This window comes from Aythya fuligula, chromosome 17 (genome assembly GCF_009819795.1).
Source record: "Aythya fuligula isolate bAytFul2 chromosome 17, bAytFul2.pri, whole genome shotgun sequence".
NCBI classification, from domain to species: Eukaryota; Metazoa; Chordata; class Aves; order Anseriformes; family Anatidae; genus Aythya; species Aythya fuligula.
Window position 1 is genome coordinate 2,573,608 of NC_045575.1, and position 19,061 is coordinate 2,592,668.

At 46.4% G+C, this 19,061-nt stretch overlaps 1 protein-coding gene across 1 annotated transcript in view; it reads right to left on the reverse strand.

The window, feature by feature from the left end:
* The window catches only part of MLXIP (MLX interacting protein), a 41,966-nt gene that overhangs the window by 17,351 nt on the left and 5,554 nt on the right, over positions 1-19,061 (reverse strand). Inside the window, exons 2-4 of the mRNA XM_032199284.1 lie at positions 2,016-2,122; positions 1,572-1,657; positions 166-255 (exon numbers count right to left, since the gene is read on the reverse strand). Of these exons, the coding sequence (XP_032055175.1) occupies positions 166-255; positions 1,572-1,657; positions 2,016-2,122 (283 nt within the window). The remainder of the gene's footprint in view (positions 1-165; positions 256-1,571; positions 1,658-2,015; positions 2,123-19,061) is intronic.

Consider the following 19,061-nt stretch of genomic DNA (forward strand, 5'->3'; position numbering starts at 1 on the left):
CCTGCACAATCATTTTTACTTAATTGGGACTATTCAGATGAGTGTGCCTGTATTTGCTTAACATCTATTTTAAGTATTTGTGCACGTTAGCAAAAGCGACATCAAAACTCAAAAAGCAACAACTATTGTTCAAGCAAGCTACTTTCACTGTGCAAACTAACAGACCCTTTTCTTGAAGTATGTTCTCCACTTGTGGTATTCCCTGATGACTATTTCAATTCTTCGTTTCCAGTACTTCCCTTCTGTTGCAATGGCCTGAGAACACAAACACATACCACGAATTACACGGAATCACATAATGGCTGAATGTCCAACAAATATCCAAGCAAATATTCAGGCAGAAAAAATACAAAAGAAATCATGCTAATTCTGTTTGAGCTCACGTATCAGCAGACCCGCTGTCCCAGAGTTCAGCTATCACAGATTAAATCTGACAGTACTAACTTCATCTTTCCCACAATAAACAAGATGATGTCGGACTGCACTGTCAGCATCTCCCACATTGGCTTAACTAAAACCAATACTTAAAAAAAGACAAAAAACCTTACAATGAATTTAATAAAATATAACATATAGAACAGTAACACCTTGTGCTCTGCAGAAAACAGGCAAAGAGAATTTCACAAGGTTGCCAGCACATACGTGCACATACACAAAAGCTGCTAAGAATGATACAAAGCCATAAAATTTTCATGTCCTGCTCAGGGAGAATGTGACTTCACAGGTCCCAAACTAGTAGCAACAAAAGGATCAGAATGGTGCAGGCCTTTAATGCATTACAAATAGCTGTGTGTGATAAATTAGGGGCAGCAGACTAGTGAGAGCCTTAGCACAACCTTTCTGCATTCAACGGTCATCTTTCAACACAAACATCAAAACTGTTCTTTCTAAAATCTGAGACAGCTCCGCAAAGTCATCTGGAACTCCTTCCGGTAACAGTTGCCACACTGTCATTTCCTAGAAGGGTTTTGGCATTTATAAATTATTCTAGAGTTATGCAGTACAGAGAGCAGCACACATTGCCACATCAAGGACCTGGCTGGTTTTCGGGAAGGAGCCAGAGGGCAGCTCTATTTGCATTTTGTACAGAAGAGCAAAAATGAAAGTACACAAACTCACTCTTTTTGTGAAGTTAACCTTGACAGAGAAAAACAAACTGCTTGTTGTCTTGAAATCACACCTCATCGATTAAATAGACACAGAAAACTCTCAGGGGGTCACTTAGATTCAATTCTAAAAATAATCCTCACTGATTTCCCACTGACTTGGGCCATCTCCAGCCAGAGGAGAGCAGTGGCTGTCAAAATCTTAACTATCCGAATTGCACTTCACTAAACTAGAACACAGACAGAGGTGACACAGATAACGAGTGTTCTTTTGGTAGCTCCTTGATCACATCAATATGATAAAATTAGAAACAGTGGTTCAACAGCACACCTTCTTAATCTTAACGGATCCTTCTAGATAAAGACAACAGAGCACAGAATTACTAAGCTGCTTTTTATCTAGTGGATTAGGAAATGCACTATAATCTCTAGAGCTTGTTAGTCTCTTCCTCAGGTTTCACATACCTCTGGCCGACGATGTTCATCTACCTCAACAGAGCCATCCAGTGGAGTCACGAAATGGCACACAGGATTCTTGCGCTTCTCCAGGTCTGAAAGAAAAGGGAAAATCTGAGTGCTCAACAGAAGTGGGCTCTGCTGGAAGCCCTTCACCTCCAGGGCAAGATATGAAAAAAATAAAAATAAAAAATTGCCAGCATTTTTTCCAGAAAACCAACATGAAATGGGGAAATTTCAGGTTGTGCTCAACTGCTCAGTAGAGCCTCTGCATGGACATCTCTAGCAGAGCAGTGGTTCATACACACTGCCATGACAGCCCTGCAGATATCCAAGCCTGTAGCAGATTTCTGAACCTTTCATTAGACAGTAATTTCACTTCTCTCTTGCTTCTTACATGAGTCTCTCAGAAAATATTTCGTAGCAAGTGACACAGCCCAGTTTGGTACTTACACTGCATGTACCATGCCCTCCAGATGGCGTTATTGAGACGGATTTTATCTCTCCACTGGAGTTTCAAGCCTTTAAAATTTTTCCATTTTGGTGACACCAGCTTCCCACTAAAACAAAACAGAAAGCAAAATCACTCTGATTTCATTTTTTTTTCCTTTCTGCTCCTATCGAGCAAAGTGTCCTCCTAAAATTGCCAAACTACCAACAGAAAGAGGTACAAGCAGCCACACTTGGCCAGTGACAACTTCTGCCACACTGTTCATGGCTTACACCAGACTGGAGTCCACTTTTCAAGACTTCTTCACATTCTTATCTGCCTGCTAACAACTGTCACAACAGGTCTTGCAAGCATTTCAGGATTACAACTCATTTCACTCAAATTTTTCTCCTTGCCAGTATCCCTCCCATCTTCTCAAGCGCCAGCCTGGGAGTTTCCCTTACCTGAGAACAAGAGTGCTCACAACTAAGCCCCAAACCTTGCAGGTTTGACTGCACTGGAGGTTTGCCTGGCTTGGATTTTGCCAAGGAGCTGGATGAAGTCAACACAAGTTCATTTCTGCAGTTCCATTTGATTTTCTAGGCTGGCAATACTGGAAAGGATGAACAAAATGCCAGTTTTGGCCAAAGAAAATACACCACCCAGCAATTGTACAATGCTAATAAATGCAAGCTGGGCACGCAGGATCACCAACAGACTCAAAATATTAACGTTTCTCCAAGAAAAGGGAAGGCTGAAAAGAAAAACAGCTTACGTATGAATAGTCTTTGGGGTGGAGGGGAGAAAAAGGAAGAAGCAACATGGACTCCAGTAAACACTATGAACACCAAGTACCCAGCCCTTAAACACAGCTTTGTGAATCATCAATCCGTGTTCCTGAGAGAGCAGCAGAAGTGGGAAATACTCGTAATGTAGTAAATTTCAAGCCACAGGTTAAAGTATACATATCACCTCTCTCTCCAGGTTCCCTCTCTCATTTTTTGTGGTTTTATTCACACATCTTCCTACTTTGTCTCCCTCTGCTGTCTGTTTACCCTCACTACCACATAAGAGCACCAACAACACAAACTGCCATCAGTAGGACAACGCGAGCCAAGGCACAAGCTTTGTCTCGAAACATTGCAAACCAAGAGATTAAGGTCTTCTGTGGTGGAGGGTGCATGGACAAGCGACAGAAATAATGTCACCTCCAAACCTTGTCCTTTTGGAGGCCTCCAAGCACCTGGTCCACCAGCAGCGCAGTGCCAGCAGATGGATTTGAGGTGGCCTCCACTGGGGCACTGTGGATTTGCTCTCCCACAGCAGCTACACAGGTACTCACAGGGCAGGATTACTCTTCTCTTTTGTACGCACCGGGAAGTGGGTGTAGAGGCCGGCTACGAAGCGAGTCCTGTGCTCACCAGGGTCTGTGAGCTGCCCCCTCAGGGTGGGCACTTCCAGTCTACAGAGGGATCTCCACGCAATTTTATCTCCCTGTTACTCAACTGTTGAGGGTTCAGGGCAGACTGGATATTCATTCATTTTAGAACCCAGCCTAGATCATCTCATTCTGTTTTCAAGCTTTCTGCAAGCTTGTTGTGCCACTTTGTTAAATCCTCTCCCCATCTCCGCCAGCCAACTCATCACCTTCACGGCACTGACCGCACAGCCAGCACACACAAACTCACTGTACATCTTGGCTTGGCTTAATGTTCCTTCTAAACCCAGATTAAACCCACGTCTTTTCCATTTCTCCAGTGTACATTAACAGTTCAGAGCGAAGCCATTAACACTGACAAAATGCCCGCATGCCTTTGACTAAGAAATCCGTCAACTTAATGCTCATCTCAACTGCTCCATGTGACTGGACAGTTTGCCAAAGCAACAAAACTAATAATCTTCAGAATAACAGCAAGAAATGCTTTTCTTGGAAGAGAAGTATATATATGTTTATATATCCCTGAAAGGAGCTGTAATGATTTTTTTTTTGTATACTCCTTGCATCTTCAAGAAGGCAATTAGAACTGGAATTAAAACACAAATATTTTAAAACATTTTCTATTACATTCTTCCAAAATACTAAACAAAAAGTAGTGCATCAAAAGAAGGAAGTGATTAAGAACCTATTCTTAAAATAATTATTATTTTTAGTTCCCATGGGAGCAAAGCACAAGCCCAGCTTGAGGTCGTAAGTGAAACAACTTCAGCCTCAGTGAGAGAAATCAGCATGAAGCTGACAGCAATGTTTAGATAGTGCTCCCAATTCCAAAGGCAATGGAAAGTCGATGACTTTGAACAGCTCGGGGACTGAGAGCAGAGCCTACCTGAAGCCGATCTCCAGATTTTAAAGAAAGCAAGCAGAGCAAACAACAAAACCAGCCACCAAGACCTGTCTCCTGCAGCTCCGGCACGAAGCGAGGAGCAGCTCGCTGACCAGCCCGGCAGCCACAAGGAACCTGCGAGCACCTGAACTCCACTCCTGAGATTCCGACGAGCGCAGCTGTGTTCTAAAAGCAATGGAAAACCATTCAGATGCCACCAGATTTGCAGCAAGGTGCACCACCACCAAGTAATCCACACAGTAAAACCTACTTCTTTAGTCGCTTCTGATTCAACCTGCAGTTCCCTGGTTTTAGTCTACCTCAGAAGTGGTCAAACCAGCAGAGTTTAGCACTGAATTTCAGCCTTTTTTTTTTTTTTTTTTCTGATAGAAGACAATAGGGAAGGCTTTGCCTTAAATACCAGTTTGAAAAAGCCCCTTCCTCCACCCAGCAAAAATCAAATGCATTCTCCACAGCATGACATGTGAATGGTGTTGACCAAGGAACTCCAGTTGGCAAGCTGTCCTGCGATTGTGCTGAATTAAATACTGTGCATGAGGTCTTTACAATACCGAGAGAGAAGAAAGGTACTGCACCATTTGTTGCTTAAGAATAAGGTAACAAACAGTAAGGCTGAATTATACACCCAGGGCTACACAGTGTGTGTATGACAGAGCTACAAGTGGGACAGAGACTTTTTGTCACGCTGCTGTGTTCTGCGTGTCAAAGCCTCATTCCCACCCTCTGCCACTTGGTTTGGTATGTAGGGACAAGGAAGAAAACCTCCTGCTACAGTTGCCTCTCCAGCTCAGCAGTTATTTTTTCTCCTGCCCGCACGTAGCACCTGGCCTAGATCTATCGTAGATGGAATTTAAACATAAACCTCCGAGCGCCGAGGTTCACATTCCACAGGCCTGACCCTGCTGCCCAAATATATATTCACAGCAGATACAGCACAGATACCTTGAAGCACAGCTATCAGTGACCTGCTGGATTCCCTTCTCAAACAGGCCATATGGCTCTTGCGTACTGTAGTGCTAAGCAATTAATTATTTTGTTTTCACACCTGAATTTTGCAAATTCAGTTGCAGGAACCAGCTCCAGAAGCGTGCTTTTTCTATTTAGTTAACAGATTCCCATTGTCTTTGTGCCAAAAGAGCCTTGTTAACTCCTGTCCCAAAACCCACTTCCCCTGCGTTTTTCCCCAATTCCTTCCTGTCATGACCTTTCAGTATTTAAGGTAGACTCTAATTTTTCCTTTTACAGCAGGTGACAGTAGAGAGGCTTTTAATTTAAGCAATAAAAAAAAAAAAAAATCCAATTTGGTATTACAGTAGCTAATTAGATTAACTTTTCTAGCAACACAGAAAATAAACTTTTTGGCTTGTCCCCAGCATTTTTTTTCGGAAGGAATGGTTTCAGTTTGTTTTTTAATCTCCGAAGTGTTTTGTTGGGGAGCTGGGCCTGTCAGCTCAGCTCTCCAGGAGCCAAAACTAACAGTATTTCCCCAAACAATGGTTCATTCAGAGAATAAGATTATATGCATTGTGTGCTGGAGCAAGGAGGCAGGCAAGTGAAACAAAAACTTTCCTACATTGAGCAAGTCTGTAGGACTTGCAAGGAGGCCACACTTTCACATCTTACTATTTGTAGATACAAAGCTAATTCCAGCTGCTGCCCCAGGACACTAATCCCAGCCAGAGCTCGTTTTAAAAGCAAGCATTAAGGCAGCTCATTTCCTTGAGGTTACCTAGTTCACCTTCCTCACCTGAGATCCTCCCGCAGTAGCAGAGTCCAAGCTGTGGAGGGATTTTACGTTGCCCACAGTCCACAAAGGGGAACTTTGTGCTAAAGTTACATCAAATGTTCTGAAACAACCAAACTCTCCCATTGTTTGGTTCTTCTCCTTTTAAAAACAACACTTCAATCTTGAGGACAGAGATACTAAAAGGGACAAACTGCCTCTAAATACATGATGCTCAGGATAGAAGTGTTAAAAAATTAACCAAAGTCATCCACTGGCAAACTGGAACTGCAACACCTGCCCAGGACACATCATCTAGACTGATTTCACCCAGGAAGGCTGAGGCATGCACCTCCTGAAAAGGAACAGGAAAGCAGAAGATCAGTCACACTGCAGGAGCAAACATTCCTGACCCAACAAATGTACCATAACCGAAACGCTTTTTATTTAGCTTTAAAATCTATCATTTTAAGCTCAATTTGAAAGTTGAACATGATTTGCCCGGGATCTGGGCTCTTGCCGTGACAAAGACCACATCTGTGCTGGTGATGGAATATCTGCGCTGACAGCTTTTTACACCATCCTTACATCAGTCAAGGAAAAAAGTTTTGTGCTGTAGTTTTAGCCAAACCTAACAGGGCAATAGCTGCTACAGGAAGAGGAAGGTTGGTGGCCAGCCGGGAAAGATGACTGGAGAAATGTTTTCCAGAGAAGCAGCCTTCAGGCAAGTTACGAAAGGGCAAAAAGAGTGCTGAAATAGCATGGGGTGAAGGGGAACAGGGAACAGGACAAATATCAAGGAGACCTGGAGGCTGCAGTGTCCTTCAGCCAGTGCCTATTTAAAGACACAGATTATTTAAATAGTTTCTGTTTTCCAGTCAGAAACCATACTTCTAAAAATGTTCCTGCTTCTCAGACATTTGTCTCCTATGGACTTACTTTACTACAGAGCTGGAACAGCGAGAAAGCAAGCTTCATAAATAACGTCAGCAATAATTTCAGTCAAAAATGCTGAGAAACAGGCCTGGCCATCACCATCCATCACCGCTGACTCCTGAGCACCACCTCTCCTTGATCCTTCCTGCGCTTAAGCTCGCCCATCCACCAGCATTGCTGGTTCTCAGCTTGGTTTGGTCCACGAAGAACACAGCAGAAAGCAGCCCCGATTTTTTTCCACACTTGGCTAGGGAATTCAAGACAAAATAGAATCAGTTTGTATTTTTAATGAAAGAAGGTTTTCTGCCTTTACAAATAAACATTAAACTAATCAGATTTTCTGGTGTCTGCCGGTCAGATAACAGTGTGGGTAAGAATTTCAGCCCTCCTCAGACCTCTCCCCAGAAGTAAGCTCTGTAAACACAGTGAGCAGGAAAAATCTTACAATGAGGAGAGCCACAAAACTTCTGCAGCAATACAGGCTTATATGTAAAAAATAAGCTCCCCAGGAAATTGTTCTGATTTTTTGTTTAAACAAACACTGCAACCCAAAGTTTCTGTTCTGGTATGAAATGACATAATCCGTAATTTATTTTCCTGGCAGATTAGATGTAGATGTGGAGAGCACACAGTGAAGATTATCGCAATTTCTAAGTATTCAGTTTTGTTTTTTAAAAGTGTTCCTTTGAGGTAAGGATCAGTGATTCAAGTGTGGACTTGAATTTTCCCTGCACAGATTTAAGACATCCTTTGCACAGTGGATTTCAAATTCCAACTGGAACTGAGCAACAATGCATGCTTATTATTGAATTATCATTCAATTCTACATAAAAGGAAATGTATGGTAGCGTATGCAAGCACTAAAAAAGGCAGAAAACATCCCAATTTATATTGCTGGTATCTCGGCACACTTCTCACAATTAAACACTTTAATTATAGGATCACGAGCCATTTTTCCACATCCTAAGCCTCTCCGTGTACAGAATAGCACAGAATGGCATGCAGCACAGCCCAAGTGTTTAGTTTAGCACTTTCCCTGCTGGCCCCCCCGTGCTGTTCACTTCTCAGCGCTCAAAACATAATTTATAGTCATTGCTTAGGCTCAACTCACTGGTTTTTCCACAGCGCTTTCCCTTTTATTTTGCAGGGGGGAAACTGAGGCACGGACCTGTTAACATTTCATTATCCGCTCCTCTGATCTGGCCGACGTGAGGTGACGCCTGTGCCTGCCTGCCAAACGGCATCCTCCGGTTCCCTGCCCTGTTCTCACCTCCAGCCGACGCGCTGAGACCACCTCTGCACTCGCTGCTTGGACCGGCTGCTGTCGCCACTTCCCTCGAAGATGACAGTCTGACCAAGCTCAAAAGCAGGTTCGCAGGACAAAACACTCACGTGGTACACGAGCAACCCTCTTGCCAAATTTCAAGGACCTTGTTCCAAACCTTTGGGTAACTGATTTGTGGAAAACGAATCAAGCTTTTCTGGCTTCCTTTTTTTAATGTGGGCAATATCATTTATTTTAGCTTTATTAATGGAACAGAATAAACTGTTTTGAACAACGTCTCATCCAAAAGCCACAGGCTTAAACATGCGAAAGTTCAGCTCTAACAGCTAAACAACCAGAAGTGCAGTTCCACAGCGGGAATTAGTGGGCAGCGCTCAGAACAGGAGGTGCTACCAGCGCTGCCTCCAACAACAGCTGGGTAAGAAGGTGGAAAGTCAATTCCTTTTCATGTCTTCTGCGGTGTAGCGTAATGCCTCATGTTTTGTATGACTCACCCTTGTAGCTAAATGAGCACGTTATCTCTGTATGTAAAGCAGCAAGCCTGAAACCAGAGCGCCAGGCAGCTGTTCTCTGCCTGCAAGCTGCAGGCCAACAACTGAAATCAACCTCCTGGAGATCAAACCTCCACGCCCAGCTCCTCCTCTCTGCTGCTGGGACTGCACACATAGCTTCACGCAGCTCAGTGCTCCAGCAGCAGGACGACCAGAAATGAGCATCCTGCATCACCTACACAGTTGTCAGAATTATTTTATAACCACTGGGTTGAGGACTTGTATTTAGGGAACACTTACTCCAGTCTTTGTCTGGAAGGAGCAAAAAGACACAATTTTAACACACCACGGGCCCCTAATGTGCAATGGCCCACCAGTAACTCCGCTCTGATCTGCAGCGGTGAGGGCTGTGACAGTTGCCAGATTTTCTTTGCTGCATCACCTCCGCCAACAGCTTCATTGTCAGCTCCCTCCCTGCTGCACAATTCCCTTTCAGGGAGCAGCCACGGCACCCAAAGCACCCTTTTTCCCCATCACCTCCTCTCCATCAGCCTTGCTGCAGCCTCTCTCCTGCTCGAGGAACATTTCATCCTGTATCTAACAACGCTGAGTTGGCACAACGAGGATCGATCAGTTCTACATGAACTTTTCTTACAGAATCCCTGCTGGGAGGCAGAGGAGCTTCACCCAAGTATTTGCTTTCCCTTGGTTCTGAAGCCTGTCCTGCATTCCCTCGGGAGGCTGACTTTCCACCACGCACTTCCAGAGCAGCTTCAGTCTACAGGAAGCGATCCTCCTCAGTCTTTGGAAATTCTCCACTTCCTTAAACTTGATTCCTATCACTGGGGTTTGCTCAAGTTTCCCAAAACACTCACTGCAAAGGGCTCTTCTCATGTGCAAATGCCCAGGAAGCAGAGGTGTTGCCCAGAGCACCTCCCTGCCCATTTACCAGGAGGACCCTCTTGCACAGAGCCACCAGCGGGTCGGGATCCTTTGGTATGCTAAGGCCTTAGCCTAGGGTAATAGGCTGATGAGATGAGATAATCCAGGACCTTATTTTAAGCACCTAAATTGTGGTTCAGAGACTTTTTACCCAGAGAGCCCCTGACAAACCCAAACAAACCCTATCAGCAGGGCAGATCAGCGCAGCTCTCATACCGACAGGAACCGAGAGCTGTTTACTGGGGACAGAAACCTGAAACCAGAGCTTCTGCCACAGAGGGTAGGGGAGGGTAGGGTAACGTTCATGGCACGGCGCTGCCAGCCTATAAATACACCCCGAGACTTCAGGGATCTTATTCTGAAAATGACTTCAGTGTTTTAAAAAGAAGAGGTGCTCCACCTCGCCCCCTGTGCAAGGAAGCTCTCCCAGCAGCTGTCTGCGAGCAGCTCCCTGCAGCGTGAGAAACACCAGGCTCGTTCCCAAATTGAGTTACTGCAGACTCAAGGCTTCAACAGCACACCCAGTTTATTGAAACCATACATAAAAGCTAAGCCAGGAACTACCCAGAAGATAGGAGGAGGGTGATGGCATGGTGCTGTTACTACTAAGGCTACTGGAGGATAACACAGGGAGAAAACCCCTGCCAGAGTCACCATAAAGAGACTGGAATTCGGAAAAAAAAAGGAGTTAAATAGAAAAAAGGCCCCTCCGAAAGGCCACACACACCTCCTAGGAAAATCTTTACTTCGTTGGATCCAAGTGCAGACAAATGCTTTCACAGTGACTTCACCAGCACCAGCCTCCAGCCAGCAGCGGGGAGCAGGGGAAGGCGGCTCCTGCGGCCCCTGCTAGGAGCAGCCACGTTCCCAGGGATCTGGCAGCACACGCCCGCAGCCTCCTCGGAAGGCTGAGCCTCCAGGAAAGGCTGAGCCTGCTTGGAAGGAGGGGTGGATAACAGACCTTCACCTCCAGGTCAGCGGCGAGAGCAGCGGGAGCTGCGTGGCTCTGTAAGTGACCCCTCCTGGGGTTAAGTGGGCACGAGGGAGAAGCGTGCTCACGCTCACCGCAAGGAATCCGCCTCACTTTTCCCACAGGGCTCTCGCTGCCAAGTTAGGGTTGGACAGGCTGAGAGAGATTCCTGGTTGCACACAGGGTGGAGAGGCCAGCGCTGTCCCTGGCAGCGCGGCTCCAGTCGCACTCCAGAGCAGTTTTTTACTTTATAATGATTGTGCATAAAGGTTTTTAACTCTGTAATAGCTACGGGACTGAATAGCACACAAGCACAGAGACCGAAAGTGTCTGCGTGATTCTGTGACACAAGCAGGAAATGCTTTCAAAGCCTGTTAAAAAAATGAACACAATTTGTTCAGTGACAAATCGCTGAAAATGAGACAGCCGAGAAGGTTTGTGGATGCTCGGGGTGTGAAGTTTTAGCAGCGCTGTCTGTGACTGCAGGCTCCAACAACTACAACTCCAAATCCTCCCCTCCCTTTCGTGTCCCTCCCTTTAAGGATGAGGAAAGACAAATCCAGTGGCACTAAATCTGAATGCCATCCCTTTTTCCAGAAAGGCCAGGTACCAGGCCGAGTACACAGCGATAATGACACGATGATGCCTCCAAGCTTTCAGAAGTGTGAGATTGAGACTGAAAAGCCAGAACAGAAACTCTTGCTGAGTGTGTTATATCTGGGGGAGAAAAGCACCCATCCTGCAGACACGAAGCAAACGAAGTTGGGGTACACAGCACTATAACTGCACCTGACCGACCACCAGCAGCTCGGGACTCGTGGTGCTTCCTCTCAGGGTCTCCGTTGGGATCACACCTCCAGCACTCACCTCCAGCCAGGGTCGCTGAGGAGCCCAGGAACCTTCCCTAGGAGCCAGAATACACCCAGCGTACACCGAGTTCATCAACCACTTCAAATGTCTCCCTCCCTCGCCATGTAAAGTGCTCTAATCAGAAGCAGGAAGTTTCAAAGGGGCTGTTTAAGGCTTTCCTTTATTTCCTGTCTCTCCACGCTACACGCAAGCGGCCTTTCTTATGAAGTCATTCCTCTGCTGGCAGTAACCACCATGACCAAATATCCACCAGCGAAGCAGCTCAGAAATTCCTGTGTCAGTCACCCACGCATTCGTTAAGGCAGCTGGACTCACGATCCCCTGTCCAAGGACACGCAGGGACCTGCATGGTCTAGGTCCCAAAGCACGTGGGGGATTCCCAAGTAAAGCAGATGCCAATATCAGAGCTGTCCTGAATCTTCCTACAAACAGCCCCCACCAAACAACCAAAGCAAAACCTCCCCTTGCTAAACGACCCTAGCACACACCTCTTTTTGAGCCGTGTTTTTTCCACGTGCAAAAATCACAATAAGGCTGCCTTCACTTTGCAGGGTCCCTCTGAGTGCTCAGATGAGAGGTAAATGGCATTTGTTACAAATCTCTCTAAACTTCCCAGGATCTGTCTCCCTGTTTTAAAAACTCGCTCCATGCACACAGGGTACAATCAGCACACGCAAGGTCAGATCCAAGCCTACTAATGTGCTAATAAAAACTGCTGATAAAAATGTGAGGCTCGTCAAGCTCCGCTAAGATTTTTACTGGAGATTGGAGGGTTCTGCTGTGTGACTAGATACTCAGATGGGATGCACGCTGGGCTCCTAGAGACTCACTGAGCAAAACATTATTAGGAGCAGCAATGAATTGGCTTCTAATGCAGATTTTTGTGCATCTGATGACGGAGCCTCGTAGTTGAGCTGTGCTTTTCACTAACATTTTGCTGGTTTGATGAAGTGAGCGAGTGAAACCTCATCACACGGTGACAACATCCAACCACAGAGGTACTGGAGGCACAAACGTACTGGCACAGGGCCCTGGGACTCCCAGACCCTCCAAGGCAGCCCCTCGGGGAAGGCAGCAGCAGGGCAGCAGGCTGGTATCACACCGAGCAGCCACGCAGCAACACTAACTGCACTTATCTGCAGCTTCCAGAGCCCGAGTGCCACTGACACGTACTGCCCTGTGCTGGAAAAAAAAAAAAAACACGTTTCTGCACCAAGCAAAAGCTACAAAACGAGAGCACTCTAAGGCTGTAATTTTTACATGGCAAAAGACAAGTCTCCTACTAATGGAGATAAGAGGTTAGCAGTGAAAGTGCTGCCTGGAATTTTTTCCACTGCTGGTACTACAGCAGCATCTAGCTCGCTGTAGTACTTGGCACCAACCTCGCCTGCTTTATCGTAAGAGCTGCACGAACGCCCCTACGGGCGGGCCAAAGGTCCAGCTTCCCGGTGCTCCGTTCTCCAGCAGTGGCCACAAGCAGGTGCTTGGGGAACAACGAGAACAGGACAAGCACTTTTGCGTGGCACTCCCTTCCTCCAGCTGTCTTCAGAAACTGCTAAAAGCATCAAAGCCCTAGGACCACGTCCCCACTGGCCCTGCACATCTCAGGCAGCCCTGGACAAAGCAAAACTCAGCTCCATGAATTCCCAGGTGGGTCAGGCAGCCAGAGCTTAAACCAGCCCCAACCCGGCTCTGAAGCCTTCCTGACCAGGGAGCAGGTTAACCGAGCCCTCTGCATACCTTGACTCAACGCACATTTCTGAGCAGGTCAGTCTTTTGTAAACATTTCTCAATTGTAAAGGGAAATGATACCAACCTACTCCCTGCAAGTGATTTGGAAGAACCTTTATTTCTCCTCGTGCTTTGTCTATAGCCCCCCCCTTTTTTTTTTTAATCATACCGATGTGAGTTGAACTTATATTGATCTGGCAGCTCTTTGTGTAGAAAAGGCAGGGATAATGGCTTTCTTAACAGAGAACAGCCATCGTGGGGACTGCCGCAGCAGATTCAGATGTCCCAGCTTTCTGATAGATTGCTTCAGGCTCTCAGCTATTTCACAACATCTGCTTTCTATTTTCAATGCATTTTAGCTGTCAAACATGATTGCTAAGTACCTGAAGTACGTGCAGTTTCCTCCTTGAGGACATCTGTGTCTTTAGTCAAGTTACTTCTCCCACCCCAACACGAGGTTCATCTGGAATAAGCTGTCAACATACGAAGTACTTCTCTTGCTCTGTAGCACGTCTAAATATTTCACAATAATACTGAAATCCTTCAGTTTAGTTCTTTTTTAAAATTTCCATATCCTCAAATCCAGAGAAGTCATTATTGCGTGCGTTCTGAGGTCATTAACCCATTGCCCCACTACAGTTCCTCCTCTCGATTTTCTTTCTCAAAAGCTGTGTTGTAAGAGAGCAAACACAAGCAGATCGCTCCCTTTCCCTGCTTCCCCACACTTGGCATGCCACCGCCGTGCTTTCCGATCACGTCCTCGCCCACCATCCTGCCAGGGCCATGTGTTTACCCAGCAAACAGAAAGCTGGACCAGGCAGAGTATCCGTGCAGACATTAACGTGCAGGAGTCTGAAAGCATAGTGGGGAACATTCCTACCTCTGCTGAACACCATCCGCAATGAGCTAGCATGAGAGGAATGGTATGTAACATCCAGGTCCTTCCGTGCTGCTAGCAGACGTGAATCTCAGAGCCCATTTCTGAATCCACAGCTTAGCAGAGCACAGACTTTGCTGTGTCACCTCTCTCTCCAAGGCAACAAGTCCTCCTGATGCTGGCAGCTCCCCCTTTCAGTATCACTTTAGCAGTTTAACTTGCTTGCCTACGTGGCCACGGCTTCTGTACAAACATCCAGGAATTCATCAGAATGAGCAGAGACCAACCATGCTAGAAAATAACAAAATTTATCATTCTTTGCTCTGGGAAATGTGGCAGCAGGTAATATCCATAACTATTGATTGGCACATCAGAAATGCAACAACTTGCATGCCTCTCCTTTTTTACTGTGTTGCTCATTTCTGTTTCTGACCTGCTACAAAGTAATACTCTCAGTAACTAGCACAGGCTACTTCAGGTGTGATACCACAGCTCCAGAACCAAAAGGTCTGCGTAAGGAGAGATATTGAAGAGCAGCCCCGGACTTCAGAGAAGAATCATGAGGAACTGAGCAGCTCTCCCTTTGGGAATGACGTCATCAGTGAAGATAAACAGTGAAACAGTTTATCAACAGCCTCAGATCTGGATGCAAGATGCAGCAAGAACAAGTTTAGCTGAAGAGCCTTTGCTGGCTCATGTTTAGCCACACGAATGTACAGTTGCTAGACAGTAATTAAATGCAGTGGGCCCAAGTTATTTTTAGATCTGTTGTGCAATCCCAACGCCACTTCATTCCAGCTGCTCCAGAGACACGAAAATAACATCACACAGGCCTGGGCTCTGTACCGTCACTCCTGGTTTGATGGGCTCTCCTCCTGCACTAGGACATTATCAGGTGAGAAATTAGCCAAGGCGATGCAGCCCCTGGCAGAGACAGGGTGATGCAGGCAGGAACAGGGTTTGGACAAGCTGCTCACACCGCCAGGGAGCTGTTGTGGCTGTCAGACTGAGAAATCGCTGCGTTCACTGCAGCCCTGACACAGGTCTCAGCCCCACACTTCAGCTGCCGCATCCTCGAACTGCTGCAGGCAGAGCCCCTGTTACTGCCAGACCCTGAGGGAAGAGAGAGTAAACAAAGTGGCAGAGGGAAACGGAGGCCAGGATTTTGAGTAAACATCCCACGCCAGAGTTCTGAAAACAATGAACATGACAGATTCCAGCAGCAAAGCGTCCTTCGTGCCTCCGCAGTGTTTGCTTGGATCTTGTTATGCAGAGATACTGCTTAAAAATAAAAATCCCCTGTCCACGCTGATACATGAGGACTAACAGGCTTCGCTGCTGGAAGGATCAGGAAAAAGAAAAGGTCCCATCTTGTGAACATCATGCACGTTCCTCTAGATCTGTCGTAAGTGCAGGATGCAGCACAAACTGCAGGAGTGAGGAATGCTCCTGTACGGCTCTCCTACCCAGCCTCAGGACCAAGCCCCCAAATTTACCACCACTGCTCTAGCAACAGCCAGGGGCTGGTGTACACAACTCCCAACACAGTTACCTCTGCAGCAGGACTGCTTCAAAAGGGTTCTGCAGGAAGCAAGCACAGCACGAAACCACACAAACACCACTCGGAGGGACCTGCAAGATGCCACCTTGCCCCCAGATTTGCAAGACCCAAGCACAAACAGTGCAGTTTATTCTTGTTCATTTCCAACACTAACGATGGCAATCTTCCTTCTCAGGAAGGACACCCTTACTACGCCAGAACAAGGCCGTCTGGATCTTCTCCTTCCCCCCTCAGTCACCCTTCAGGCTCAGCTCTGCAATTCTTGCTCTTACTCAGGAGCCAGCCCTAGTACAAGCTGACTCCACCAAACGCTGGCAAAGACAAGACCACCCTTTTATTTCCCGACTGAGACGGGAGGAAGCCTTTCTGTGCTCACACAGAAACAAAGCTACAAGAACAGGATTCCTGCGCTTGTAGGAGGATGACTGTGGAAGAAAGGGAGTAGGTCCCTTCAGCTGGCTGCCTTTCCTCCTCCAGCTGGGCGCAGCCGAGGCTCTTCTATTCCTGCTCAGTTCCCCCAAAACTCTGTGCTTCATTTCCTGTAACACTGAGGGAATGCACAGGGAAGTATCTGCGATTAAAAAAAGAAGGGCAAACAAAACATACCCAGTTTAATTGCAAATTTATCCTCTGCTCGTTCCAGTGTGGTATAAAGGAGCAATAAATATACACCTCTGGAAATCCAGAAATCTCCCATGACATTAAAAATACATATGTATTTCTCTCTATATGCAAGACATTCCCAAACATAAACAGTTCAGGTAATAAAAAGCATGAAACATAGCATAGCTTCCTTGCATGACACCACTGCTTGAACTAGAAGCAGAGGGATGAGAAAGCCTGTCACTGTGCATTAGTGCTGTAAGTAATGTTGTTCTGTGAATGCAAAACTGCAGACCAAAAAGTTGCCCAACTAAACTTTAACCAGTCATTAAAATGTGACGAGTCATTAAGATATTTGGGCGCGCTACAGAACAAGTCTGCAATTCATCGAGTCAAACGCTCAGCTACTTGAGCGATCGACCCCCCTTCTCTACAAGCACCGCGCTGTGGCACGGAACACATCGTGTCACCGGGGTTATCAGCAGGTCAGCCGTGGTCTGGCCTAAGCACACTGACGTATCGCTAATTAAACAAAACTGGATTTGAACACTGCTGTGTGGGAATCCTGCAGGCCCTCCCACCCCGTCCGAGCCTTCTCCTTTACAGCCTGGAGGTGACGAAGCAGCTCTCGGGGCCACTCGTTGCAGCCTGGGCCTTGGTTCTCCCATTTTCTGTTGCACGCACGCAAGCACAGCCCAACCTTAGAACCACCAGCATTGCACACAGGTAGCCAACTATTGCTGATGCTCAGCTCCTTCTTAAATAGCTCCCTGGTGTGAACACCTTGAAGCACAAAACGAAACCTTCTCCAGGAGGGAACAGTGATTGGAGGACAGGAGAGCCCTCGGCTCTCCTGCTGGCAGAAGGAAAGCAGCTGCCTGCGGCCGGTGGGGTTCTGCCTTCACCTCCTGAGCAAATGTCTCTTGCAGAAAGGGGCCAAACCTCACGTGGCAATTAAATGTTTGACAGCTCAGGGAGGTGGATGCCATTTGGACTTCCAAGCCCAACAGAGCAGCTCCCCGCAGGAGAAAAATCCAAACTGCTACAAACACCATAGCTCCCGTTGTTCTAAAAGCAGGAGTTTTCTAGGAAAAATAATCTAGATTCTGCAGAGGGCCTCCACCAGCCATAGATTTCACAACTGAGAGCTATGTACCAGGTATTAAAGCTTCCTTGATGCCTGCAAGGCGCAGCCCTTTTGCAGGGAGCGTGATGCTTCCTCTCCCAAGCGCAGGCACTGACTCCCCAGGGTGCATGCAGGTGCCTTTTGCCCGCAGGTCAGGGAATGCCAAAGGCAGGCAGCAGCTTGCTGCCTTCCAGATGCATTAAGATGGATGTTAAAACACCAGCCTGCTTTTATTACCCTGTAATTTGCACCTGTATGGCTCCTCATCGGTTACAACAGCAATGGCTTTTCTAACAGGTGTCAGCCGCACGTCTTCTTCCTCTTTCCCTCCTAAATCTTCCTTTTGCCTCCTTTCCTTTATTACTTAGGTTTGTAGCTGAGCCATCACCTTTGATGCAGCTTCCTTTCAGACTCCCGTGTCAGGTCACTTCTCAACTCCGTGCCTTTGTCTCCCCTTCTCTAAACCACCGCTGCACACATCTGAGTCTCTGCAGCGCTGAGACCTCCTTGGCCGTTTTCAGAAGGGAGAAAGGGAAAAATTAGCAGCTAGCTGATTTATCTAAGATCAACAGGCCAGAAAGTAAAGGCTAGCAAAAAGCTTTGTGCTTGTGTCACAAAGTAAATAAGCTGTGGTGAAGGCATACGGGAACGTTTCCGATGGCGATTACTGCCTTCCTCACAAAGGGATGTCGACATGAATCATATTAGAAATGGCATGAAGACAGCACATTCTACCTACAAAACAAATAATCAAAAGTGACCTTCCAACCCCCCGTTGAACAAGCAAACATATATTTGAGGAGCCCATGTTTGGAATTTCTGTTCTAGCAGTGAAACCACCGCAGTCACTTCTAGAAACCCCAGCTTTTGCTAACCCCACTTCCCAAGCCTTCCTGCTTCAGAAATGGTGACAATAGTGGAACTCCAGCTTGCACGAAAAACAATCAGATTCTGAATTTTCCATCGCTGTCTGCAACACAAAGAACAAACTCTATTTTCTTTGGAGGCAACTGAAACGAGTACTTTTCCTAATCATCTCTACAATTGTTGTATAGATATTTTAAAGGTCTCCTTCCCAGAGCGAAAGGAAAATTGTGTGAAAGCTGTAAAATGTTTCAACAGCCATCAAAGAGTTCAGAAACCTTGCCTTTTTCCTCAGAAGTAGCTTAGAAGTTTTGTCTTTAAAGACTGCTCGTGCCAGTGACGTTCAAATATCAAAGGACAGATGAGGAAAACTGCAAATGCAATTAATTTCTGCATACAAAGGAAAGGAAGTAGCAGGCATATAGCCTGGTCTTTAGTTACAAACGAAGTACTAGTGTAAATCCAGGCCGGTCCAAGCTTCTAAACTGCTACGTTTTGTTGTTGCTTTGTTTTAGCCTCTATCAACGCTATCAACTCCACCGTGTGGTTTTATCTCAGCCCTTCTGATTCACTCAGTGCATTCCTCAGAGATCCTCCTAATTTTGCTCCGTATCTCAGCCAGCCCCTGGCCTCACTCCTCACCCCCGCCCTCCTCCTTCTTCGCAAGAGATCACCGAGAACAAATATTAGGGGGAAATCCCGCTCACGCATACAAGAGTTCATGTTCTTTCCATTTCTCTGCACTTAA